Genomic DNA, 27335 nt, shown 5'->3' with positions numbered 1-27335 from the left:
CTTTAAGTCTGAAGAGGTCTGCCAGTAATTACAAGCCTGAATAACACCCGCCGGCAATAGCAAAACTGGTCATCACTTTCAGCATACTGTCCCATTTTGTAAAGGACATGTTCTCAGGTGGGTTTTTTTGGGCTCCTGGCAGTGGAAATTTGGAACATTGCTTAGAGCTAGATGAAGGTCACAGGCATATAACCAGCTTGAAGAGTCATATGATGAGACTGAAAGATTTTTTTTATGGAGAATAATATGAAAATATGATTATAATATAACATCAAGAATAGTGTTTGTCAGTGTCTGTACACTGCCCCCACTGTCGTGATTTAACCCCAGCTGGCAACTAAGCACCATGCAGCTGCTTGCTCACATCACCCCTGGTGGGATGGGGGGAGAGAATTGGAAGGGTAAAAGTGAGAAAACTCGTGGGTTGAGATAAAGACAGTTTAATAGGTAAAGCAAAAGTAGCACGTGCAAGCAAAGCAAAACAAGGAATTCCTTCACTACTTCCCATCGGCAGGCAGATGTTCAGTCATCCCCAGGAAAGCAGGGCTCCATCACATGTAACGGTTAGTTGGGAAGACAAACGCCATCACTCTGAACGCCTCCCCTTCCTCCTTCTTCCCCCAGCTTTATATGCTGAGCGCGATGTCATATGGTATGGAATATCGCTTTGGTCACTTGGGGTCAGCTGTACCGGCTGTGTCCCTTCCCAGCTTCATGTACACTCCCAGCCTACTCGCTGATGGGGTGGTGTGAGAAGCAGAAAAGGCCTTGACTCTATGTAAGCACTGCTCAGAAATAATGAAAACATCTCTACATTATCAACACTGTTTTCAGCACAAATCCAAAACACAGCCCCATACTAGCTACTGTGAAGAAAATTAACTCTATCCCAGCCAAAACCAGAACACCCACCTAAAGAATGAAAAATACCAACTAATCTCTATTAATCCCTGCATTAAACTTCCTGATCCTGCAGCCACTGTATGAGCAGATTATTTGCAGACTAGCAGGAAGCACTAGAAGCAAGGCACAAAGAGGATGCCTCTTGTCAATAGATGAACACTGTCTCCCTTAAGATCCTCACAAAGAAGCTAATTAATTATGGCCTTGATGAGCAGACAGTGAGGTAGATTAAAAACTGGCTGAATGGTCACACCCAGAGAGGGATGACCAGTGGCACAAAGTCTAGTTGGAGGCCAGTAACTAGCAGTGTACTCCAGGAGTCTATACTGGGTCCAAGCCTGCTTAACATCTTCATTAGTGATCTGGATGAAGGGGGAGAGTGTACCCTCAGCAAGTTTGCTAATGACACAAATATGGGAGGAGTGGCTGTGATGCCAGAGGCTCGTGCTTCTATCCAGAGGGACAAGCTGAAGAAATGGGCTGACAGGAATCCCATGAATTTCAACAACAAGAAGAGCAAAGTCCTGCAACTGAAGAGGAACAATCAGGCACCATTACATGCGGGGGGCCACCCAGCTGAAAAGTAGCTTTGAAGAAAAGGACCTGGGCATCCTGATGGACATCAAGTTGAACATGAGCCAGCAAAGAGCACTTGTGGCAAAGGTGGCTAATGGTAGCCTGGGCTGCACTACACAAAATATTGCCAGCACATTAAGGGATGTGATCCTTCCTCTCTACTCAGCACTGGTGAGGCCACACCTGGAGTGCTGTGTGCAGTTTTGGGCTCCCCAGTACAGGAGACACATGGACATACTCGAGAGAGACCAACAAAGGGCCACAAAGATGATTAGGGCACTGGAGCATCTCTCCTATGAGGAAAGGCTGAGACAGCTGGGATTGTTCAGCCTGGAGAAGAGAAGGCTCAGGGGATCTTATTAATATCTATAAATACCTGAAGGGAGGGTGCAAAGAGAGTAGGGTCAGGCTCTTTTCTGTGATGCCCAGTGGCAAGACCAGAGACAATGGGCACAAACTGAAACACAGGAGGTTCCCTCTGAACATCAGGAAACATCTTTTTATTACAAAGGTGATGAAGCACTGGCACAGGTTGCCCAGAGAGATTATGGAGTCTCCATCCTTGGAGATATTCAAAAACTGCCTGGACACGGTCCTGAGCACCCTGCTGTAGGGTGGACCTGCTTGAGTAGGGTGGGGTTGGACCAGATGACCTCCAAAGGTCCCTTCCAACCTCAATCACTCTGTGATTCTGTGATCACCCTAGACTTCAATGTCCCAGAAACATATTAGCTACCTTTTCATACAGGTCTCTTCTTATTAAAGCAGCTAGTACCAAGATAAGACATTATTCAGAACAGGCAATGCTGATCCTTCTTCCACTAAAAACATTCGAAACACTGACATAGCTAAAATTTTACAATGATGTCATTATTTGGTGAACAACTTGTTTCCTTCAGAAGTATTCTTATAATTAGGAAAAGAAAAGCTATCCTTACTGCAGTTTTTGAGGAGTGTCACAGGTATTGGTGGGATTATTCTGTTAAATAATTTGTACCAGTTTAACTGAAAAGATAACCCAGCCTTTCGTTTATCACATTTGCAGCATTATATCTAACAATAAACAGCCTGACTGCTTCATAATACAGTTTGCTAAATTTCCCCATGCACAAAACCTGTCTGTTGTCAGTATTGTTAACGTGCTGAAGGTGCCTTTGTTACCAGGCTTCCTTGTACATGCCTATGGTACGGCAGGACTCATTCCCTCCCTCTCCTCTCTGTGATTTCACATGAACATTTCCAGTGACAGAGCCCTGCAAGGAGTCTGCCATCCCTCTAGCCCCGCTGTGCAGTGCAGTATCACCACAGACATCTCAAGATTTTATCTTTCTTTGTAACTCCCACTTTTGACTAGGAAGGAAAAGAGGCATTTATGCTCTTGCTGAGACTCAAAGCAGCTGGGTTAGGTGGGAGGAGAGACACTACCTCTATTTCACAGTCACTTCTGTCACTAGGCATGAGTTATGAGAGTAAGAGCTGAGTAGCAACTTCAACTGTGCAGATACTTTTAGTAACTCCAAGGTCAAACCTGGAAGTTGTACTGAATAACAAGTCTAAGTCATTCAGCTAACACATACCATTTAGTCACTAGGTTGGAAGAAGTTATTTCCTTTACGCTGGCTTTTTGGGGACACAAACTGCATTCCTCAGGAGCAGATTATCTTCCTTGCACTGTGAGGATAACTCATATATTATTGCACCTTTTATAACTTTTCACCAATGCATATTGTCTGGATTTTCACTCCTAACACATTGCTGTCTAGGAATTTGTATGTCTGGAGAGTATTGCTGATCAATGAACTGGTAGAGATACACAGTGAACTACAGATTGGAAGGAACAAGCAAAGGGATGAGTTTTGAGTTGAACAGACTAGAGGAATTTAAGTTTGTTTTTAAGTTCTTGATAATTCACTCAAAATAAAATGATGGGTTGGCACCTTTATATCTACAAACTTAAATAATGAATTATTTCGCTCTAGAAATTAAGAAAAACTTGATGATTGTTCAGTTTAGAAGACCGCACAAGATGTACCTGCTAACTAATCTAAGCAATTTGGGAAATCTTCTACAGCAAAATTATAAAACAACCCACCCTCCACCCTGTTTCTGCTTACTGGATACTTTGCCCTATTTTCTGAATCATTTGACCTTCGTGATCCATCACCTCCAGACTCTTAGAGCAGTTCTAAAAGGTACCAGTTCCCCAATAGTTTTTATTTCTTTAGAGGACACTGAGAGGTGTAGCTCTGTATTATAAGCAGTTTCAAGGCATGAAGATGTATTTCTGAAACACAATGAGGAATATTTCTTATTTTACCTTACAGTTATCACTAAATAACTTTAAAGCTATATTTGCAAAAGCTTATTGTAAGTCGATTTCCTCTGCCAGTCCTACAAAACAGGTAAATGTAACTCAAATGGACACTCGATTTAAGTGATTTGTTTGCACAAGTACAAGCTTACTGGAAAACTGTTTACTGAGAGTTTGGGTGCTTGTGAATGAATCTTAAAATTTTCATCAGATTTAGCATTTGTGCATCAGCATAACTCAGCATAACTCTTATCCACCTACCAGTCAAACTACAGACAAATTCTCCTTCTCAGCCCCATTGACCTTGGTATTTGCCTATTTTCACATACCTAAGAAAAAAAAATGAGCTTTGAAATGTTATTCAAAAGTCATTTTGTTTGGGATAGTAACCAGACAGTTTTAAAGTACTGAGATCAATCTTTATGAAGATTTATTCTTTGTATTGTTGCAGCATCTACAAGTTCTACTCATATCACGTGATATAGGCATGGAAATTTGTTTTCTAATACATCAAAGTGCCATGCTTTCCTGTAAGAGGCATTTCTCATGTTCTCTGAGACTTCAGGTATTCTAGCCTTCAGCTGCAAAATAGTCTCACCTTTCTTGTTAAGGCCTGATTCTTTGCCAAACTATGGATGCTAAGTTATTCAGTATATTACAAGAGACATTAAGTCCTTTGCCTATGCATCTGACTAGTGCTAAATAAGAAATGGCTGGAAACTCAGAATTCTGGGGAGCAATAGACTGCAATTTTTATAAGAGTGGTTCTGTGTTGTTATGCTTGTGCTGCACTGATGTGAGATAAATAAGAGATGAATGTCTTCTGAGAGACCATGGTACAGATGGTGGTTTTCCTTAAATATATTTTAGCTGTTTTGATTGGACTGTACTTATTCAGTACATTGTAATGAAAACTACAAATTGAACCGAAGCATTAGCAGAAAAGAAGTCCTAAATCAAAGAATTACATTTTTATGGTGCAGTAGATGCAACAGTACATCTCCTTCAAAGTGTGACTTGCTCATTTCTAGAACAAATCTTTACATATTCCAAAATGATAAAAAATTCCAAAATAATAAAAAATTCCAAAATAATTACCTTGTAACTTTTAGAAAACTGCTTTCAAATTATGTGGGTTTTGAAGCTGCTGGAGCTTCTAAATATAAATTGTTTTAACATTAGCACCAAGCAAAAAAATCACTGCATTTGCACGATCTGGACATCATTGAACATATTTGATATAACATGCTTACACCCTCTTTCAATGGCAGATGGGCAAGCTTTATCAGCAAGCCACCAAACCCATCTGTCTTGTTATTCCTTTTATTTTAAAATGCATTTGCCTCATAATTCTTACTGGATAAGAGAGAGGGGCTCAGAGCATTTCACAAAACTATTCCTTGGCTCAGTTATAGCTGTGCCAGAGTGGGACTATCACCTCCAGTACAGCAAGCACTAAATCAATTTGTACAATGTACTTCTTTGTGTACTGAACTGGGCGAAATCCAAAATCTGAGACTAAGTCCTTCTGCATAAAATGATTGCTCTGTTTCTGTGCTTAGCGCAGCCTGCAGCCCCAAAGGTCTTGGGAGTCGTTCCGACACAATAAACGAAACACTTATTCAGAAGACATGATCTTCTGCTAGGAAAAAACCACCCACCACCACCAAGAAACAGATGGATTTCGACATATAAATAAGGAACGAAGATTGAACTGACTACAGGGAGATTTATTTAGCAACTGTTTCCAATTTATCTTTGGGATGTACAGTAGCAGCAATTTATGAGAAGTCAAAGCCAGCTTGCTATTTACATTGCATATAAACAAGCCTAAGTGAATAATTAAGCAACTGAAGTACTTGTTTTTCAACGTCTAGGTTAAGTTTGGAAGTCTTACTACCTCCTAGCACTTTTTGTTTCTTGAGCATCCTAAAACTAATTAGTATTACTACAAATTCTTAGGAGTCTTTTAGCCTTTGGAAGTAATTCCAAAAAGATATGCAAGCAAATCTAATGCAAGTTCTTGTATTTATTCTAAAATAATACTCCTAATAAGGATATTGTCTTCATAAACAACATTAATTCAGAAATAATTGCAAACACATCAAATAAAGTTTGTTAAACTGTGTAATCAGTCTTATATTAAATAAAATTTCAAGGATATTATTGCTAATATTGCTGGTGTAAGCTACAGCAATTTCTGTTCAGCTGAAATAAAATGGAATACTTTGAACAACTTAATTTCTTACTAAACAGTTAGCATCTGCTGACATTTTTATTTTATTATAATGCTTATGCTTTAAATTAAATTAGTGGATTTAAGAGCCACTGGCAACCAAAGTCTTTTGTGTGTCTATTAAAAGATATAGTATTGCAAACTTATTCATGTTGTTTGGCCAGTGTACCTCAGTTCTTAACCAACAATTTCGCTGCTAGCCTTCAGATACTCACCCCATTGTTAGTAAAGACAAAACCAATATTTGATACAGCGCTGGGGGCAGATACAGAATTGAATAACTAGGGTAATTATTGCAGAAATCAATGTGACTAATACGACACGGAGCATCACGACTGGCTGATTTGGTTGTATGTTCTTTACTTTCCTCCTTCGGTCTCTTGTATTTTCCTGTGCCTTATTATATTGAGCTGGTCTGACTGGGGGGCTTTTGCTAGCTTCTGAAAATTTGAGACTTGTTTTCAGTACTTTTTGCAAAGTGCTATGATGGTTTAACAATGTAGGCATCTGTCTCCTAGCAAACAGGCTAAGATGAACAAGACATTTAACACAGATCATTGAACTGCTGATAGCAAATTTCAGGTGTCACATTACCATCCTATGTTAACATGGAGCAGGAATCACATTTTATCGTATTTTCACACCCCCCTAGTACATGACAAGGACTTCTCATTTAATAACAATAATATCTATAGTGACCGTATTTAAAATACTATTTCCATCATTTATTCCTGACAGCAAAGACAGGCTAAAGCTAAGACTGACAGCATGGCTTCTTTTCCCATATGCACAATGTATGTCTTTACAAAATCATATGCAATTTTCAGAATACTAAAATATGCTAACATTTGTATATCTAAAGCCCTGTAAGATGCATATTATACACTGAATGAAACAAAACTCTTCAGGTTATTCCTTCCTTGTATAATTCCCTAGAGTTCCACAGATGCTATAAAAAGCCTTAAGACATAGAAGTGTGACAGTACAGTGTTTCATACAGTATTTATATAAATCTCCAAACAGAATATCGCACTGTATGAATAATCTTTGTAACTTCCAAATATTTACATTTCTAAATCTGACCCTTTGTATGACTACAGAAATTGCAGGAAATAAACCTTCCCTTGTGTATTCACAGGAAGCTGGGTTATCTGAGTTTTAAGCCAAATTCAAAACGTACTTGAAAAGCAATTGCCAAATAGAGGACGCTGTTTATATATGTACATCTCTGCCATATAAAGTGAAGTGCCATGCATTTTCCTGAGTATCAACACACACACAACAGCTAATGTTACTTTTCTTCTTTTAAATCCACTGAAAATCCACAGACAGCTGACAGTCTGACATTTACATAAAACTTCAAACAGTGTACTTCATCAGTTAAAACCTGCAAACTTACACACGTTATCCCAACCTGTGTTTCAGGCTTGGTTCCAAAAATACTTCATGTATAATTTCTAGATCAGACTGTCCCCTATACAGAAAACAGACCACAAGGGAAGTCTGTAAACTCTCTAAAATTCCTCAGTATCCACAAACTTTAGGAAATGTTTCTTCGTTTCCTTAGTTTATGTCCAACTAGTACTATGAGCTGTCTGCTGACATGAGTACAGGTCCCAGGTTCCCTAAAACGAAAGTATCCTCATATAGGTATCAAAATGGTGAGAAACTGTTAAAGAATTATCTGTTTGGGTCTAACCACTTTCTTTCATACTAACTCTTGTTTAGTTTTGAAATTAGCTACTCCAGCTGGAAGGGATGCAAGCACAGTAGAGAAATGCCTTAATTGATCCTTACCGAAAAGCTCACCAGGCAAGTGAATTATGCTTGACAAATACTTGACTCCTCTCCAAATGATTCCTATGCTTTTCTTTTGAAAAGATTCCTCATGGAGCAAGTCACAATGGGAAATACCACAGGATCATGGGACAAGGTTCATATGTATTCTTCCCAGCTTCACATACACTTTCAAGGGTCTACTGTATTTAGTGGGCTTATATTTCTTGGTATTTTAGCCCTTTCAAAATTATAAATGGCAGATATCGACATACTAAAACAGCTTTTTTTTTTTTTTGGCAGAGGATTGTTATGTATCAGTTGTAATAAATCGTGTTGGCTACTTACAGGTCTTTCCTGGGAGGCAAGTTAAATATTATGAACAGCATGAATTAAGCTTTACTTTCTTATTCATTATCCTTTTTTTTTATTTCAAGTTGAGAACATGATTTGTAACCATTTGGTTAACCAAATAATTCTTCAGAATTTAAAATTTAACTTCTGTATTTTTTCATTAGGCTACAACAAATTTTCTGATACTGCTAGTTACTCACTTGGGCTTTCTGTGGATTAGTTGTGACCATCTGGCATACAGTTGCTGCTGGTGCACATAAAAATACCAGTGTGTAGCTCCCACACTACAACTGCTTGGAAATGTCTACTCTTTGACTCATTACTTACAGTAAATATGGAAGATAATTTCTCAAAAAGCCAATGTTAGCTGGAATATCTATAATAGGATAGAATCATTCCATGTGGAAAAGCAACAGGACTCCAAAATTTGTGCAACAGAAGATGTGAGGAGGAAGAATTACTCACCTCCCTTTCTTCTTGTCACTGTGCTGGTTAGTAGAGCTGCTCACAGCAACCATTCACACATGCTGAGGTAGCCCCCACTTCTCCTCCCACCAAGCACTGCCCCTTTGCACAGGAACTCACAGCAAATGTAGGTGGGGACTTTACAGATGAGACAGAGGAGAGGAAGCAAAGATACGCAGCAGAAGAAAAAAGAACAGCAGGAACAAATGAGAAAAAAAGGCAGAAATTTGGTGTGGTGACTGCGTTTCCACATGGGACCCAAATCATCCATCTACTCAAAGTGAGGAAGTTGTAGTTTCGACTGAAGTTGTGACTGCCTTGTTTGTTCCCTCACCCCAGGCTCTGCGTTGTTCGAAGAAAGGGCTGTACCCTAGTGCCTGGTCAGAGGAGTAGGGAGCTAGCTCACCGTCCAGGCTCTGCAGCACCCAACAGGCTTTCCATGGGCTCCTGAGGCAACTGCTAGGCAGGGCCAGGCAGTGGACATGGAGAGCTGCTGGATGGCAAGGCCAGGCTGCAAGAAAGTGTCCCGCCTGTGTGGAAAGGGGCACTACGGTTGCATTCACACCGTTCTGTTTCAAATGTCTCCCTCAGCAGTTCTGTGTGTCCCTAATTTCAGAAGTGGCCTCACTCCATTTTATGTTCTGATAACCACAACTGTAGGTATTGCAAGGCCTTTCTGTGTTACTGCTTTGGTGCTTTTAAGGAAAGGCGGTGCAAGTCTGTCTCAAGCCTTTGAGTGACCTGGAGTCCCATCACAGTCAAAGTGTACTTGCACTTTGGTTTCAATTCTGAAAAATGGTTAATGCCAGTATTGCAAAATCTACATAAAGCTTCTTTCAATGGCCCCCTGCCACCACCTTCAAAAAAAAGGGGTTTATACATCAAAGACTCTTTGTCTCCCTCATCAATTAACAGATTTCCCAAATGGAACTCCCAAGCTGACCATTAGTCTTAAGAGGCAAAAAAAGAATGTGTAATATAAAAAACCCGTTTGTTCCCAACAAATGTAGCTAGGATCATTTGCACTAGAAACATTTACCACAACAGCAAAGAGTTGAACTGAATAAAAAGTGGTAGCTTTTTTATAATCAGTTCCTGACACAGAGGCCCCCATTAAAATGAGATAGCAATCTGCTCCCAAAGACGGTGGTCAAAACTTGAAAAAACGACGAGATTTATCCATAAAACTCCCAATGCAATTAATGGAAGTTGTGTGCCTAAATTGCCTTTACAGCTTTTAGAACGCCAGACTATGTCTGCTGCTTGGTCCTACACTTGCAATGTTCAGGACAGAAAAAGTAAATTTTTTTTCTCCTTGAGGCAGGACAAACAATTCAAAAATAAAGGCTGTCAAAGGTACTCTTACTATGTAAATTAATTTTATTCAAAACGGATTAAAAAAACTAACAAAGCTTGCCTAACTACATGAGGTAGTACATGTAGCAAAATACAAGGCAGAATATTGTATTCTGAAATATGAAGAATATGTATAAGTTTACAAGTTGGAAGGAAATAAATTCAACAACAGAAACAAAAAATACCAAAAATAAAGTTTAACAGCTTTTCAGTCTTAAAGCACCAATACACTTTTCATAGAAAGAAACATAGTATCACCACTACATGTTCTTCATATACCATAATATGGTAAAATTAATGCACAACGCTGTTCACCATAAATGAATTTTTTAACACGGTGAAGCAACAAGTGACATAATCATCACTGGGCTCCGTACCACTGTACTTCCTGGCCTGCAGGAGTATTTGCCAGGTCATGAGGAGCAAGGTTAGCCTTTGTTACCATTTTCTTTAAGTTTTACTTGAACATTTACCCTCATATTAACGTATAGCATACGGATACCATGCACAGCTTAAGGCCTTAAGCTTGGATATTTTTATATATGTGTACAATTCTATGTTTTTGCTGAAACACGATTTAGGTAAATTGAAGGAGTCACATGGCAAAAATAAAGCATGTATGTATGCATTGCAGAACTGATGGCTTATTCCTTAATTTTACATTAGTCCATTTCTCAATATGAAAATTTTCTCAGATCCTTCAAGGTTATATATGTCTATCTCTCACTCACCCATCCCAAGATAGCTGAACATTTGTGAAGGACTGGGCCATAATGAATTGGTTATTTGAACTAAAGAGCTTAGCAGCATCCAATAAACATTTTATTTATTAATATATTTAAGAAATAATAAACTTGAATGGCCCAGTCTCTTAAAAATATTTCTTTAGATGAAAACATGTTAATATGACACAGGACTTCCCTATACTTTATATTTTCCACTTTACTTCAAAATAGGTATTTGTACTTACTATTAGTGTGAAATTGAAAACAGTCTAGCTCTTCATTTATGCTTGCACAGCTAATGCTACTGTAAATCATCAAAAAGTTATATATATTTTTATTTTATTTTAAGGCATGATTTATTATATTGAATTATTCAGATGGCTTCTTTTATGTACACTGGAAATAAAACCTCAGGCCTCCCTATGGTATAGTTTTAAGGTTACTGCTAGTGGCATATAGAAAGCACCATACAATAATATATTCAGATGAAGAAAACAAAGAACATTTACGAGCTTTGAATTAACTGTATAGGTGTAACTGCTAAGAAAATATAGCAATATTTAACACAGGATTCAAAATATTGTTATATATCATTACAAATTTTCAAATGAATTTTTCTCCCATGTTTACTTTTACAGATTTTTTTTCATTAAGATATATACGTAATTTAAACTTTTTGGTGGAAAGCAGTATACATCTTCTGTACAACAATGTTACAGCTTTATACAAATTTTAGGAATTATAAGAAATGGCCTTTATTATTCTCTTCCAAGTGCTCTGGTTTCACTTGCCTGTTTTACATTTTACTTGCTAGACTCAAACAACAGCAAATACTCTGAATGCCTTGCTTCCTGGAGGATTCTGTAAACTGAAACATAAAAAATTTCCTGATGTTATTTTAAAGACTGCAACACTCCAATGACAACTTTTTTTTAATTGTTAAATATAATTCTAGGATCCTGCGACTCCTCCTGTGACTACTCATAACTTTCAACTATCTAAGATTTTTTATAAAATCTATTACAAATAAAAATTACATAAATTTCAGATTAATCTTTCTTCCAAGCAGCTTATTAGGAACAAATAATAACATAAAAAAATTCAAGCAATCCTTTGTGATGAGGGATTCTGGTTTAAAGAATAAAGCTCTTCTGAAGCAAAAAAAACCATGGAGAACAAAAGTGTCAGTAAGGAAGCACTCTTTCTGAGGGAACTGGATGGTCACGTGGAAAGGCCAAAGGATACATAAATTAAGTCATCCACTAAGCAAAGGAAATCTGTATTTTACAAGTTTCCAGGTTTGTTGAAAGGTTTGAGGGAAAAAGGCAAGACACTCCCCCACCCCCAATTAAAAATAAGAAAAAAATACTCTATCTTTTCCTACTTCCAAGTTTACTACAGAAACTTTTGGAGGTTTTTTCCCCACACAAATTTCTTGGAAAGCCTATAGTTTTAGAGGTAACAAGCATTCTTAGCTTTACAGGACTAAAAGAGTGCTACAGGATTTTTTTTAAGGTAATTTCTCTTTCTTCCTTTAGAACCTGGAGAACTCTTCCAGGGATTAAACTTAATGCCTGCAACATGCAGCCATGCATTATCATCATAAAATGCACTAATACACTGAATACAACTAAATGAACTTTCACAGCATCTCCATGTCTTTCAGAAAAACACTGTTAAAAACAGTCAAACCATTAAAAAAAAGAAATTAAAAATATGTTTTAATGATTGTGAATTTTAATGTTTATGAATATTATTTATGATCCAGGCTCACTGGTTCAATGTTATGTAAATCAGTAATGAACACTTCATCATGAACCAATGAACTTGCATCAGCTACCAGTACTCGTCTATTGCAGATCCTCTAACTTGGACAGAATAAAGCACTAATGTTAATTTTTAAAAAATCCCAAAGAAAGCAAAAGCAATTTTCTTATCAAATATTGTGTTAGTTGCAACAGAACCAGCAAAGTAAACAAGAGGGTTATTTTATTTCATAAGCAGCTTTTTAGAGTAATGATTTATGAGCTTAGAGGAGGCAGGCAGCTCTGGTACCACAGCTTCTCCAAAGTCACCACAGCTCTTACACAAGCTCTGTAAATCACTCATGTTGACCTATTTGTTTGGTTTCTAGCACTGCCCCAGGTACAAACAGACACGATGCAAGACTTTGTAAATCTTATTGAGGTGAAGGGTAAAGTGTAATGTTTGAAACTGGGCTCTGTACCTTTCTGAATATATCCCATTTTGAAAGGAAGCAATGTACACCTTTCTTTTGTCTACTGGCATAACATCAACATAACCGCCCTGGTTGCGGACGACGCCAGCATGTACTGCTGCCCGGCAGATACTGGATATCTAAGAAAGAACGAGAAGAACATTAGTTTTCATTCATCCTTTTATTTCAAAATTGTTTAGCAGAAAACTAATAAAGACACTTATACCAAGTTCTAGGAAACATAAAATACTTATATTTATTGCATGACTGATTTTATTAATCTTATAGTATTTAAATCACTTTTGTAAGAATTAGGCCAATTTATAGGAGTACACACACTGCCTCTTCAAATATCTCCTGCAGCATGACCCCAAAATCATTTCTTTCAGGCTATTTCAGTTCAAGGATCAGGAACACGTTTGAAATCTTGAGTCTTTCAAAGTGAAAGGCTCTGTCAGCCTTCACTTCAACAGCAGAGAGGTAGTAAAATTCAAACCTTAGTCCCATTACTTACTATACATAGGAGATTCAGTTTAATCTCCAGTCAGACCAAACAGGGGAACCATAGAACAGCAAAGACTCATCGCAGTCATGTTTCTAGGAGGATGTCCTACCCCAAAAGTGAGGGATAGACTGCAATAATTCCATCCCTAGGTGCAAAACCTCAAACAGCAGTGAAATGTTCTGTATTCAAAGGGAACACCACAATTTCCTATCCAGGCACGGGCAAATATTAAAAGCTAATTAGATTAAAGGTATAATCTGAGCATCAAACAGAAGACAAAGGTCTAAAATCATCCCTTAGCTATGACAGTTGATTAATGGCAGACTGATGGCTTTAGCTCCTTAACTCTGAATGAAGAAATAGAGTCAGGAGGTAAAGACTTCAAAATTGCTTCAAAAGATGAATTTTTAAATCAGGGTCTAATTCCACAAACTTCATGCAGGCAAAATTCTCTGTGAAGTTAACAGCAGTTTCGTCCGAGCGAAACCTACATTCTCTGGCCACTAATTCCTCTCATGAACCTATGTAACATAAATAATACCCACAGAAGTATTGCTCAGTGACAATCTTGATAATGTTCATTTAAATAATTGATTTAAACTTGCAGTCCTCTGCTACTCTTTCAGTATTTAAAAAATTAATCACCAGAGAAATGAAACTTATTAGATACTCCAGAATGTAGGTCTCGATCTTCAATACACAGCACAGCAAAGTGTAGCTCCAGCTACAGTGAATCTCCACTTGAAGCCAAGTTGTTTCATGGAAAAAGTCTTCACTGCAATAGGTCTCTCCTCAACCAACCTTAAAACCTAGCCAATATAAATACCAATAGCTAGTCACACAGACCACGATTTAAACAAGAACTGCATTTCTTCTAGTTATAATTGGAATAATTTATATCTGTTACCGTAGCTATTTTGTAATCTCAATGCTATATAAAATCAGGAAATTAAAATAGCAATGATTTTCCTACTCTCATTCCAAGTACAGAACTTGCCAGTTTCACTGTTATATAGTTTGTCTTTTAATATTACAGTATTTCCAGGAGCAAAGTTTTGAAATTGTTTATGCAAAGAATCTTCTGCAAAGACGCTTTAGAGTTCTGCTCTTCACACTGCTGGCTGCAGGTTTTGAACATGCCAGAAGGGATGCCGTCTATGCTCCTCCGTACTTTTTCTCCTCCTCCCACGGCTACAAGACTTTAGTTATATCCTGAACACCAGCAGTCACCTTATTTTTCAGATTATATAATTCTTTATGTACTCATACTATGGGAATAACTTAAGATCAGATTGATCATATGCAATTTCAAATATACAGGGGGAAAAATGACCTCTGCAATACAGGATTACAGTCTAAAAAAAACAAAATATGAGATGCACAAGCAATTAACTACAGTGAAGAACTACAACAGTATTAATTACCAGTACTATAATGTAGTAGTAACTTTGTTTTCAGTTCACATTGTAGATGTAAAAAAAGCTAGAGGTACAATTGGGGAAAAGAAACATCAAAGTTTGTCACCTCTGTAAGAGTAGCCAATTTTGTGTACATCATTAGATAGGCAGATACCTTCATAACTGCATTTGAGGGTAGCTAAGATACTGGCTGTTACAATGTTATTCAGAAGTTTCTGGTCAAGTAAAAAAGAAAGGAAAAGTCAAGGGATGGAGATTTTGACAGAAGTCTGGCTGACTATTTGTTGGAAGCTACTTCCAGTAAAGGATGGGGTCATTGTTAGGGTTGGTACCACAACTGGTTACTGGATTAATTAAATACAGCTAGGCTAATGCACAACATTTTAAAGCTAAAGGGAAGACGCTTATATGGGATATGTGAAAAAGGAGACCTCTGAAGAATGGGGTTGATGAGGCCAACTCAGAGGCTATTTTCAGGTGAAAAATAAGCTGATATTCTGATACTGCTTTCCAGATGAGACTAAAGAACAAATGTGCATACTTTTTGAATATATGAACAATTAAAGGGGTATAAATTCACAACTATGAACAAGCTCATAAGAATACAGATTAATAAATGCATATAGTTTTATCAATATATAGAGAATATATTTTTTTGAGAAAGTATTATCTGCTTTGAGCTTTCAAGAACTTCTCATTGGCTTGGCACTCTTCGTCTAAATGGAATCAGATTCCAGTACTGATGCCATAATATTTCCTATACTCAATAATATTATGTCATCCTGATCACACTTCCTTGAACTGTTAAGGTGAACCTCCTGTTGATTTAAGCAGAATATGATTTCACACTTAGGTCTATCACAAATTTCAGCATGTTATTGGTAAATTAATTTTACATTAGCAGCTTTATGCCACTTTCTGAAAGTCTTTATCAGAGATTTGGGTTTGTTTCTTTAATTTTGATGAACTCGCTCCAAAGGATACATAAGACAGTATTTTTAAGTTAACATAAACATTTCATACAGCATTACATGACCCTACTTCATTGCTGTGCTGTGAACCCTCTGAAATTTGTTAGTATTTAACAGGTCATAGAATCTGAATACCAAGCTGCTTAACTAATTTCCTTCTTCAGCTACTCAGCAAAATACCAAATATCTACCACAGCGTAGCAGTACTCTGCAAAGGCATTTTAACCACAAGTGTCTCTCCGTCACCATCACAGGACTATAGAACTATTTAATAGCATTTTTACATCATATTGTTTATATTTTACCACAGCAGAGAATTATGAATACTTCTGCACAGTATTAGGGAAATATTTCCATACATGGTTACTGAAACAAAAACTAATACGGCCAAAGTTTTCAGATGGTATGAAATTATACAACTCCATCAAATTCTTTAGATAAAAGACTTTTGTTGATCTCTAGCCCTCAAAAGGAGGCTCAATTTTTTTGTAGAATTGCTCCATCAACATCCATAACATAGAGTCACTACTGGTAAGAGATTGCCTTTGGGAAAATGTTGCCTACTGTGAAAACAACAGGATAAATATAAACCTTAATCTCTTTAGAAATTCTTATAAGGCAACTGGAATGTGGTTAAGAACTTCTACCATATACACATCTAAGATGTACCCATTAAAATAAAATTTTACCAAAAAAATCTGCAAGTGAAAGAATTTTCAACTGAACTATTGTAGCCTCTCCTTCTCTCTATGATAATGCTTGTTATTTTGGTACCTTGACAATCCAAGGACTAACAGCAACAACAAAGGACAATCTCTGTACAGGCAGCTGCTGCAAGATCAACTCCGACAGAGTTCAGACAATCACACTGTTTCTGACATGATTCAGTTCTTGGGAAGGTTTTTATTTTATTTCATAAATGAGGTCATATTGAAAAGTGCTTTAAAAATACAGATATTGTTAAAATGCTTGTCAACATGACACGATTCTGAAATTCCAGAAATAAGACACAAAAAGTTTCAGACAAAATGGATGAACCAAAGTTGAAAGGTGGAACCAACTCTTCAGCACAAGATAGGAGGAAACTTTCTTTCCTGGTCTTCCAACAAGGCAAAGCATTGCCATGTGGAAACTCTTAGCAGTGGGGTCAGCGGAGACACAAAGCGCAAAGGTGGCAATGTGTTTGGGCCATATGAAGAATGAGTAATTTGTACTTCTGTCTGCTGAGAACGACACATACTACAGTTGTTATTCACACCATAACAGCTGTATTCAGAAAAGAAACTAATTGTACCATAAACTCAGAACAAGAGATACTTTTGTTTTAAAGAGCTTGCAATCTACCTCAAGACAAGTGAAAGAAAAGATCAACTGAAAAACAGAAGATACAGAGCATAGAGGGAGGGGTATTATGTGAAAACTCCCCACACACATAAGTTTCTAGATGCTGGCTATATGAACCATGGCTGTGATTTATCTGCCACAGACAAAGAAACAATACCTAGCAGACTGGAAGAATCGAGGATGAAATAATGGGGGTTTTTGTTTCAATCGAGTCAGGGCCAGTCATTGCAATGTCAAAGGAAAAAAAGAATGGGAGGAAAAAAGGGTGAAAATTCTGTGAGGCACTACTGATAAACCAGAGAGCAACCCTTTTCAGGAACAGGGAGGAAATGAAGTCACCGTAAAATAAGAAATGAGTTTAAGAATGAATGTCTGAGCAGACCAAAGCCAGAGAAAGAAGTTTAACTAGATTCTCATGAATACTACAAAAATGTTTTTGTAAACATATCTTTTTGCATTATAGACATCTATTAATGTTATTGCTTATTAAGAAGAATCTCTGCAAAATCTTCTTCGTTAACTGAATGCAAGTGGCCTAAGCAGTGGTGCAAATAAATAGTCATATGCACATACGCATACATCCACATACATATATATGCATTTTTGAAACAAAAGAATTTGCAGGAACATCACAAAAGCCTCATTTGTTTTGTCGAAATAATCAAGCAGATCATGAACTGCAACTTCAAATACATGCTATGACAAGTGGGCAAACAAATTCTCTATATCTATGAACAAATCTGCCTGTGAATACATGAAAAACTGCAAAAGAGGACACATTTATTAAATAGATTATTCTCTATAAATACTTCACCTGAAACTAGTGCAGTAATATATTATAATGCACAAAATACCCAATCATATTATTTAGTTAAAGTTTCAATAAAAAGTATCTTCGTTTTAAAATAATTTAAATGTTAGTAACAAAGGAACACTGTAGAAAACCACATAATGCTGATACCATCGATGGGAACATCTGTACAAATATAGGGAGGACACATCTGTGTACATCTAAGCTATGTGCCCTAGGACCCTTCTGTAGGAAATGGAGAGGAATAGACATCTCTATATACTGAGGTAGACACTCTGAAAAGGTCAAATGAATTCTGCTCTGCAGGTGCCTGTTTATCTCCTTTACCACTATACTGTAAGTACTACAAACTACTATAAACATAACCTAGAATAGCACCTTCAGTGTAGATATCTACCTTGACAGCATCTGAAGTTGATAAGAAGACTCTCATCCCTGGTTCCTTACCTGTATTTATGTCCATTTTTTCCTAAAAGCAGTATGGCTGCACAATTTCTATACAATGGAGATGAATAATGAGATAGTATATCTAAAATAATTTTAAAGCATAACGCTATAATACTAATTAAAGTCATCTGGGACTTCTCCAACCAAAGCAAATACATATTCTGAGATGTTCTCCTGTGTAAGTTAAACAGAAATGGGTCTTCTTTCTCCTACAACAAAGTCTTTTCTAACTCAGTGGGAAACTTTGGCTGTAGCCTTTGATTGAAACCACAGAACTGAAAGAAAATCAACTTCCAGAAAATGGACTTTCATGAAATCTATTTTCACTGCCCCTCTTACACACATTAAGGACTCAGTTCCACACGCACAAATCAATTTACTTCCTGAAATGAAAGTACTTCTCACACACGTAACACTACTTACGGACAAGAGTGTTTTCAGGACAAATTACTCAGGTAATCTAATGGACATTAGTCAGTTTCAAAATAATGATGAATAAATATTTGCATACTATTTTCACACATTTCAAAGTGCTGGAAAGTAGTGAAAATCATCATCTGACTCAGCTGGTTGCCATACTATTCCTTATGACAGCTAAAAGACAATTAAAAAATACAGTTTACTGGCAAAAATGTAAACTGAAAATATGGGTCCAGAGACTACTGAAGTCTACACTGAGTTTTCAAATAACTTTCTGTATCTTCAGCAGCTGAGTACTATTAACTTAAATGGGAGCCTCTGAAAAAGAACTTTTGAAAAGACTGTGTAAAAAATCAGCATATGGAGGAAAACTGGATTTCTATATTTTGTCTTATTATCTTTACATTATAGCTTTACATTAGGATTTTATATTTCATTATATAATGCAATGTAAATCACTATACTTACATCAGAATAAATTCGTGTTCCAATTACACGAGCATAGTGTGGATTTGCCTGCATACAGTTGTGAGGACAATACACCCTGAAATATCAAAAATAAACAACACACAATTAGGAAGAATGACATCAGAGTATTACTGTATCATATTCAACATCAGCATTATTGAGTATAAACCAATTTGATGATGCATACATATGGGTCCATACTGATACTAAAAGGCTGTCAGTTTTTGAGGCTTTGACAATATGGGTGAAAGCATTGATGATGTGAGTTGTGGTTCAGAATAAAGTGCTTGAAAACATACTTCAATAGGTCTGGTCTTCTTCCCTTTGGATAAGCAGATGGTGTTCTTGTTCAACGTATGTGAGGCCAGTGGAAAAGCCAGAGAGAAGACAGACTGTTCACTCATATTATTATCTGTTTCTACAGCATCCTACACAAACTGTACAGTTGAATACCTTCTCAGGAGAGGCAGATCTGAATGAGGACCTGCTATGATGCTGATGATGTGGTGATGGAAGCCAATTTAGCAACTTACAATGAGGGTGAACACTTGGCATCTGTGGCTAAAATTAAAAACTTTGGAAAGTAATGAGATTCTAAGCTGATTCTAAGAGATCAGAAAGCTACTGAAACAAAGACTGTCTTTATTTAACTGCATTTTGTTAACCTTTGAGAAAAACTCTGTGATTTGTGCCTGCTGTAGCTCCAAAATGCACAGGAAAACCATGTGGGAAGCTAATAGTAGTACAGAAGGAGTCAAGTATCGTGTTTGGTAATTGTGATATGCTACAAGGAAGAAGTGTCAGTCAGCTTTAGGTCTACTCTGAGCTGTTTCATTTAAAAAATGGCTTATGCCCTAATGGCTTTGGAGCCAGCCTACACACAGCAGGCCTGGGCAAGTGTTCTTCTCCGGGATGTTATCCACACTCTAATCAATATTGGGCATGTCACACCACTTGCACGTGCTACAGTCTTACCAGATGGGTAATTCAAACAGGCTGATGCAGCTAGGAAAGAGATTTTTGTCTGACGGAAGCAAGATGCCAAAGAGGCCTTTTGAAGACCTGCTGATTTATGATTAGGGCATGAAAGGGAAAAATGAGGTAGTGCAATCAATGCCATAGCTGATTACTGCTTGTAACTCCTGAGACTACATTTTCAGAATTAAGTTAAGAGCATGCACAGAATCTTCAATGAATCACTGCTGTTGTGAAGTTCCTTAAGTTGATGCATAATTTTTAACCTTATTTTTATTTTTAAATTTTCTTAAAGACAGACCCTATTTTTCTCTTAATGAAGCCAGTTTTAGTTTTTAATAATGAAGAAAAAAAGAAAAAGATAGAAGTAGGTGGTTGTACCCATCCATTCCTGCATTCCACTCCTTCGCTTACTTCTCCACATCTTCCAGTTAGAAAGCCAGGAGTCATAGCCAAACACCAAACAAGTCCATGGACCCAAGCGCTACATGAAGGGATGTTTTCCTAGCAGTTCTGGCTTTGTACTTGTTTCCTGTATTGGCTGTAGGATTGCTATGAAAGTAATCCTGTGGATATCTCCAGCTTAGCTTGCGGTAAATCATGCTACAGTGTATTTACCTTTGACTCATCTATGGTTTTAAGAACTGTTACCAATTTCCTTCCTCAAAATATTGCGGCACAGGCTCCTTTTGAAGAGTTAAAATGGAGGCTTCAAAGAAATGGCACATATATTTAAAGCTGTTAACTGACCTGCATACCACACCTTACCTTGATCATATATATTTCTTTTTTTTTGCAAACATATTTGCTCACTCTATCCTCCAGAACTCCCAAACAAGTTGATAACTTCTATGATAAATATCTGTATCATATCCTTTTATTGTATCTGTTTTACAGGCAAATAAACTGAAATAAAGTGTATTTTGCCCAAGGTGCATAGGTATAATAGTGGACTATGAAGAACAAAAACATAACTTTCTTCACACTCTTTAGTCTAACCACCGATGATTTCACTAAGATTTTCCAAGGGACCAAAGAAAGATCATTATGGACAAAAGAAAGTGAGAATCTGCTAATGAAAAAACCTGTAGATCATCTTTACCTAACTGGTCTTCTACTTAGACCAAAGACTAAAATACCAGTAAAACATTTCTGGCTTCACTTTCACAGCTACTGTTGTCACCTTTATCAATTACAACTATAACTGACAGAAAATATGGCAGCACTTTAAATTAATAAAACTCAAAGAATTTTACCTTGGACAGTGTGAGGCTGGTTTTTGAAATGGGCACAGTTGTTCCACTGTTGTTTCACAGGTTATAGCTTGAACTGAAGAAAGTGAAACAGAAAAAAATAAATGTGTGCTATTTATCAAAAACACAACTCAAAGTAGTACTGAGTTTATAAGACATAAACGCTAACCTGTTACTTTAGAGACAGTGAAGGAGTTAGCAGACTGGTATTTTCTGAAGAAGAAATAATAGCAATAGTCAGTAAGTAACATATCTCAGTGATTTCTTTCAGCTAGAAGAATTTTTATTAGAGAATCTAGAAATAAACTCAAGACACTGACCCCAATTAATTTTTTTTTCACTGCACCCCCTCTTCCCAGTTGTGAATCTATTTATTGCAATGACATATTTACTTTGTACTCTCAGTGAATCTGTTTGAAAACCAGGAATGCATGTTAAACTCTTTCAGTAATTTAATTTGCTAAGAGAGTAAGTGTGCTAGGAACAAATTATGCAATCTTATTTGTCCCTCAAAATGTAGCAACCAAAATCTGTGGTTGCTCAGAAGCATTCATCTACTAGAAAAGATCATTCACTTCCCCCTAAAGGTTCAATCCTACAAACAACTCCAACACTGAAAAGAGTTTCTCCTAGCAGCCTTTTTGAAAAATTGCATTAAATTTTACTTTTGGATCTCATGTATATGTTAAATTATCACCAGCATCACTAAAAACCCAGTATAACATGTAACAGTCTGTTCTTCTCAGTAATTATATGGTACCCAGATGTATCTGTTTCCTGTTGTTATATAAAGTCAGGTATATACATTCCCTTGTTACATTACAATTGATGAACACTTCTATTTTACTTCTTTTTGTCTCCTATTTTACTCTTTTAACTCATTGGATATGCCTCTGATTCTAATATTTTTCATCTGCAACAAAGAAGCTGATGATGCTTTTGGCACCCATAAAGTTATTTATTATTTAAAAAAAAAAAAAAAAACAAGGAAATGATTCCCTATTCACCTCTTGAGCAAATCACTCTTGCGTGCTCCATAGCACTGCAATTTGTATTCAGAAACTGTTTGCTTGCATTAGTTTATTTAGTTGTATGGCTCACCAATTTCACATTTGCTCATTTATTGGATTCCAGTTTGCTTTCACGGAGTTAGCTCATACTTCTGTTCCGCTAGCATTGTCAAACACTGATGTGGGAATAGTTCACTGTATTCTATTGTTGATTAGCTTGCTGAGATATTGCTAAAAATGGTATTCTATACTATGAAAATGCAACAGTTGAAAAAACATCTGTATTAGCAATCCTGATTATAAATCAAAGGAGCTGAAGATTAGGAAATTTGCTGTATGTTGCATGGACATTCCCTTTTCTGTCTTTCTGTTTTGCAGTATGCATTAGAGGTGAGATCCACTTCATTTCATCTATTCATTGAATAGATATGTAATTTATGCAAGGCTCCACCTCGAGACACCATTGAGAGTCAGCCCAAGCCTTATCGATGGGCCTTTTGAAGCTTGAAACTTTGTTAAATCATCTTTATTTATCCCAAAGACTTTGATTTATAGACTGACTTATGAAGCTGATGCCTGATCACAGTATTTTGTAAATTCACTCTAAAAGGTGATGTCCTAAATACTATAGGACATTAATGAAAAATTATGTTATCTGTGTGCACACGTAGCATCAGGAGTTTCCTGAAATATACGTGTAGATAGGAAGGTATAGATTTGGTCCTTTAACAGTCTTATCTATAAAGTATCTAATTTTTTTTTACAACATCTGAATCACAAAACCAAAAGCAAAATGGCCATTACTGTTCAGCAATGATATGATTATCCATGCCCATAGCAAACAAAACCAAGTGTTAATACCTCGCTCTGAGTTCTGATTCTCAGAGGACAGGTGCTAAACACACTCTGTAAACAGGACACTCGTACAGTTTTGCCTCAGATGGCACAGAAACACAGAGATTTCAAGTGATGCGAAATCAATTCCTTCTAGTTTGAAGATTTTCTACAGTTTAACTACTCCTACATTTGTAAGAAAGCTGGGTCCTTATATGTTAGAATTGATATAATCAAGATTTACTTCTCTCTTTGTCTCAAAGCATTTTAAAAAGAGATATTTGTCTGTACGTTCATTTTTTGCGGGGGTAACTTAAACCACAGTCAGATCATCCGATGACCCAAAGAAACAGATTGATATCAATGCCTTAAGTGCCACCCAGGCAGCCCAAATTATAGGCCACTGAATTTAGTCTACCGAGTCAGTGTTTCTCTCTATCCTGGATTAGGTAAATCTGTTGAAAAGAGAAACTATGACAGGTGTCATAGCATGTGACATTTGCTTGCACAGCACAGAGTGAGAGCGCAGCCTCGAAGGATTACCTATGTCCTTACCCTCAGGTTCACACCTGAGCCAAACATATTGCTCAGCAAAATCCTGTTTCCTTTCAGTTTGATATTACTCATACATTAACTGTTACACACATACTACTATTACACATATACTAACTATAGACAGAAATAAGGACAGCAACTTACAGCTCTACAGAGTACTTTAAGATATAGTAAAGTTTAATTTGCAAATACTAATATATCTTAGATTCACACATACTAATATTGATGTTGTCCTATCATAGGATTATTACGTTTGGAAACAACCAGGTATTTTCCACATTTATGCACTGTTTTTCTGGTTTTTCTTTTAGCATGTCAACAAGTATTTGGATCTGTTTTCACATACCAGTCTTAGGGCAAGCATCTGAACAGTGTAGTACACCTCCGAATGAAGCTTCCATAGTATGTGATATTATTCCATCACTGTCCAATCCGGAAATTGTGCAAAATATTGGTGCAAAATATCATATGTAAATTGTGGAATTGTGATGAAACTATCAAACATATAGGAACAGGTATATTTGCTACTTGGTTCATATTGTTCATAGGCACAGTACAAGAGGGTCATTTCCAAACACAAACTTGTAAGATTATTGCCTTGTTAGCTGTCATAGATTACTGTGCTCGTGGGCCAGCCCTGGAAATATTAACAGCTTTGTCCAAAACATGTAAAACAATCTACTTCAGTGCCAGTATGTACTAGTTTTCTACAACACATATATACACTTACAAATGAATTAATTGAATACTCCAAATATTGGGGTTATTTAACTACAAATACTAACTTACTGCCCAAGTGATTTTGTAAATTATTTCACCTTCTTTTGCATCATTACTGCATCACTCTTCTGTCCACCATTAAACACTGGCTAAAGTTTCAGAATGGATACAATACCTGTATATCCACATAGCTTTTTATAGCATTTTCATATTCTTTATGATAAAAAGCATGAAAAAAATGTTATTTCTGTGATATATTTTGTATGAAAAATTTTCCATACTTTTTAATTTTAAGAAAACTTACCCAATTGACTGAATGCCATTTCTATAAGACTTGATAAAGAAATTTTTCCTTCCTTGCCTAGTGACATCAACCCAACCACCTTCATTGTCTAGGATGCCATAATGTATGGCAGCTTTACAAATACTGGATTGCTGAAAACAGAGCAGGAAAAGCAGTTTTGTGTCAGACAAAGCCACTATTTTACACTGTAATTTAATATGAGAAAATCATTTTTTAATTACAATGTGTCATTAAAAACTTGGTAGATAGTCTGTTAAGGTTGATGTGGTCTATATAGGCTTAATTTCAAATGAAGAAAACACTACTTTGCCCTACCCAGAGATAAACTATATCCATTTACAGCGTACTTGTTCACAGTAGCTGTTATTTCCTATACTGTTTTTCAGTTCTACAGACTAAATGATATATTTTCAGCTAGCACTAAGCTTACACAAGTCGATGTCTTACTGAAACAATTTATATGAGTGTACCCACAAATTGCTGTATTTCTTCTTAAGTCGTGCCCTCACATGTGGACACAAAAATTCTACTTCTGTGCATGTATAAGGAGTATTAAGTACATTCGGACAGTACATAAGGAATAGCAGATGCAAACTTAGATCGTCTGACGCTACCTTAAACATTTGGTGTAGGCTTTTATTTTTGGTGAATACTGATTTCTTCAAAATCCATACTTAATACCATTTTAACTAGTATTCCAACAGAAAAGACATTTCATTAAACATTCTACTGGTGCAAAATCTAATTTAAAAACATTTACCATTTCATAATGTACACTTCCAATAACTTTGGCTTTGCTATCCGAACAACCAGCAGGACATTCATACCTAAGAAAACAAAATACAACTTGGTCTTAAATCCTGGGATTACAAAAAGGGAAAATACTCCAGCTCGCATACAAATATAGACTTTTCGAATAATCTCAGAATGACAACTGTAAAATTTATCATACCTATTGCAAGTTGTTCCTTTGCACTGATCTCTTAGCCTTACTTCACATGAAACAATCTGAGCTAAAACAAGCAAAAAGCAATTTCACTGCAATGAATTTGATACTATATAATTCAAATTTGTTGACCAGTTTCAAATCAGGTAAATTCCTTACACATTTGCTGTGTGCTTATTACTTCATTTTTCTCACTGTCATCAGGGCCTGTGGAGCCTGAAGGTGAATGAGTTCTTGGCCGGCTTTGTGCCATTGCATCCTGGGCTTTGGATCGCTGCCGTTCAATCTCATTGGTTTCCTCTTCTGGTTCGTGGGGAGAATAAGGCCTTTCTGAATCCTCTGTTTCAGAAAATGGGGAAAAAAATAAACTCTCGGGAAAAAAAAAAATCATTGTTTGTGGAATGTAAATCCCTTGCCATGTTTCAGTAACATTGCTTTGTTCTCATAAAATAGTGGACGCATACAAGCAAGAAAGCAAGGAAAACTTTCCACTGCTTCGCAAGGTGAAGACATCAAGATTAATAACATACCTAAAATGTGTTTCTGATGCCGACAAAAGGTAGATTTTTTCTAGCACAGGCAGCACAACTGAAGTATGAAAATGCTTTTAACACTCCTGTTTCAGTATCTTCTTATGCCACTGAGATAACATGTTTCCCTATAAAAAAGTGACTGCATAGACTTCCACTATAATTACAGAAAGGCATATGAATAGCACACATCAACAGTCCACATTTTTGTGTACTAAAAGCCTTCAATCAGCACTTAAATCAGCAGGAGTTCAGTACACTCCGCTCCCTCTGGTGAGGCTCGGCCTCACGTATCATAAGCACATGATCTCATTCATCCTAGTAAAACAGGCCCCTACCAGGTCTTTGGGCATATGCATATTATATTCTATTCCACTATGTTAAAGCATAATGAGGAAAGAAAGCAAAAGAAAGGTTACATTCCTCTGCCCATTTATAGTTGTACTGTTGGAATAGTACATACCTCTGTAACAAAGATTTTCTCTGCAACCTCCTCCAAAACTAGGGGGACATGCAGAACAAGGGCGGCCAGGTTTATAAGGAGCATGACCCCACCAGTTACCCCTTTACACACACAAAAAAAAAAATTAGCAAAACATCCCTTAATAAATGAACATTTTAACATAAAACATCATTTAATATGTGGACAAATAAATGATGAAAAACAGCAAACACTTAGACCGCAACATTGTTTTGATATACCAAACATACAGGAAGTTTTGATATACCACATGTACGGGAAGTAATTGAAAAGTTCATGAAGAAAAAACTGAAATACTGCCATAAGCTGCTGTAAAATCTTTTTAGATTGGCATAGCACCTTAAGACTAAATTCCTCAATTACATGAGAACAGGCTCCGCTCTCCTAAATGGAATATTCTATAGAATTTGTTCTTAACCATGG

General features: G+C 36.7%; 1 protein-coding gene across 1 annotated transcript in view; it reads right to left on the bottom strand.

The window, feature by feature from the left end:
* Nucleotides 1–10412: 10412 nt before the first annotated feature.
* Nucleotides 10413–27335, bottom strand: part of CRISPLD1 (cysteine rich secretory protein LCCL domain containing 1) — a 41705-nt gene continuing 24782 nt past the window's right edge. The window contains exons 6-15 of the mRNA XM_068396289.1: nt 26895–26995; nt 26061–26240; nt 25908–25968; nt 25716–25782; nt 24956–25086; nt 21702–21745; nt 21536–21608; nt 19305–19380; nt 12930–13060; nt 10413–11570 (exon numbers count right to left, since the gene is read on the bottom strand). Coding sequence (XP_068252390.1) covers nt 11519–11570; nt 12930–13060; nt 19305–19380; nt 21536–21608; nt 21702–21745; nt 24956–25086; nt 25716–25782; nt 25908–25968; nt 26061–26240; nt 26895–26995 — 916 coding nt within the window. The 3' untranslated portion in view covers nt 10413–11518. The remainder of the gene's footprint in view (nt 11571–12929; nt 13061–19304; nt 19381–21535; nt 21609–21701; nt 21746–24955; nt 25087–25715; nt 25783–25907; nt 25969–26060; nt 26241–26894; nt 26996–27335) is intronic.

The sequence above is a fragment of the Nyctibius grandis genome, chromosome 3 (genome assembly GCF_013368605.1).
Source record: "Nyctibius grandis isolate bNycGra1 chromosome 3, bNycGra1.pri, whole genome shotgun sequence".
Classification (NCBI taxonomy): Eukaryota; Metazoa; Chordata; class Aves; order Nyctibiiformes; family Nyctibiidae; genus Nyctibius; species Nyctibius grandis.
This window is presented reverse-complemented; position numbering and strand designations above follow the sequence as displayed.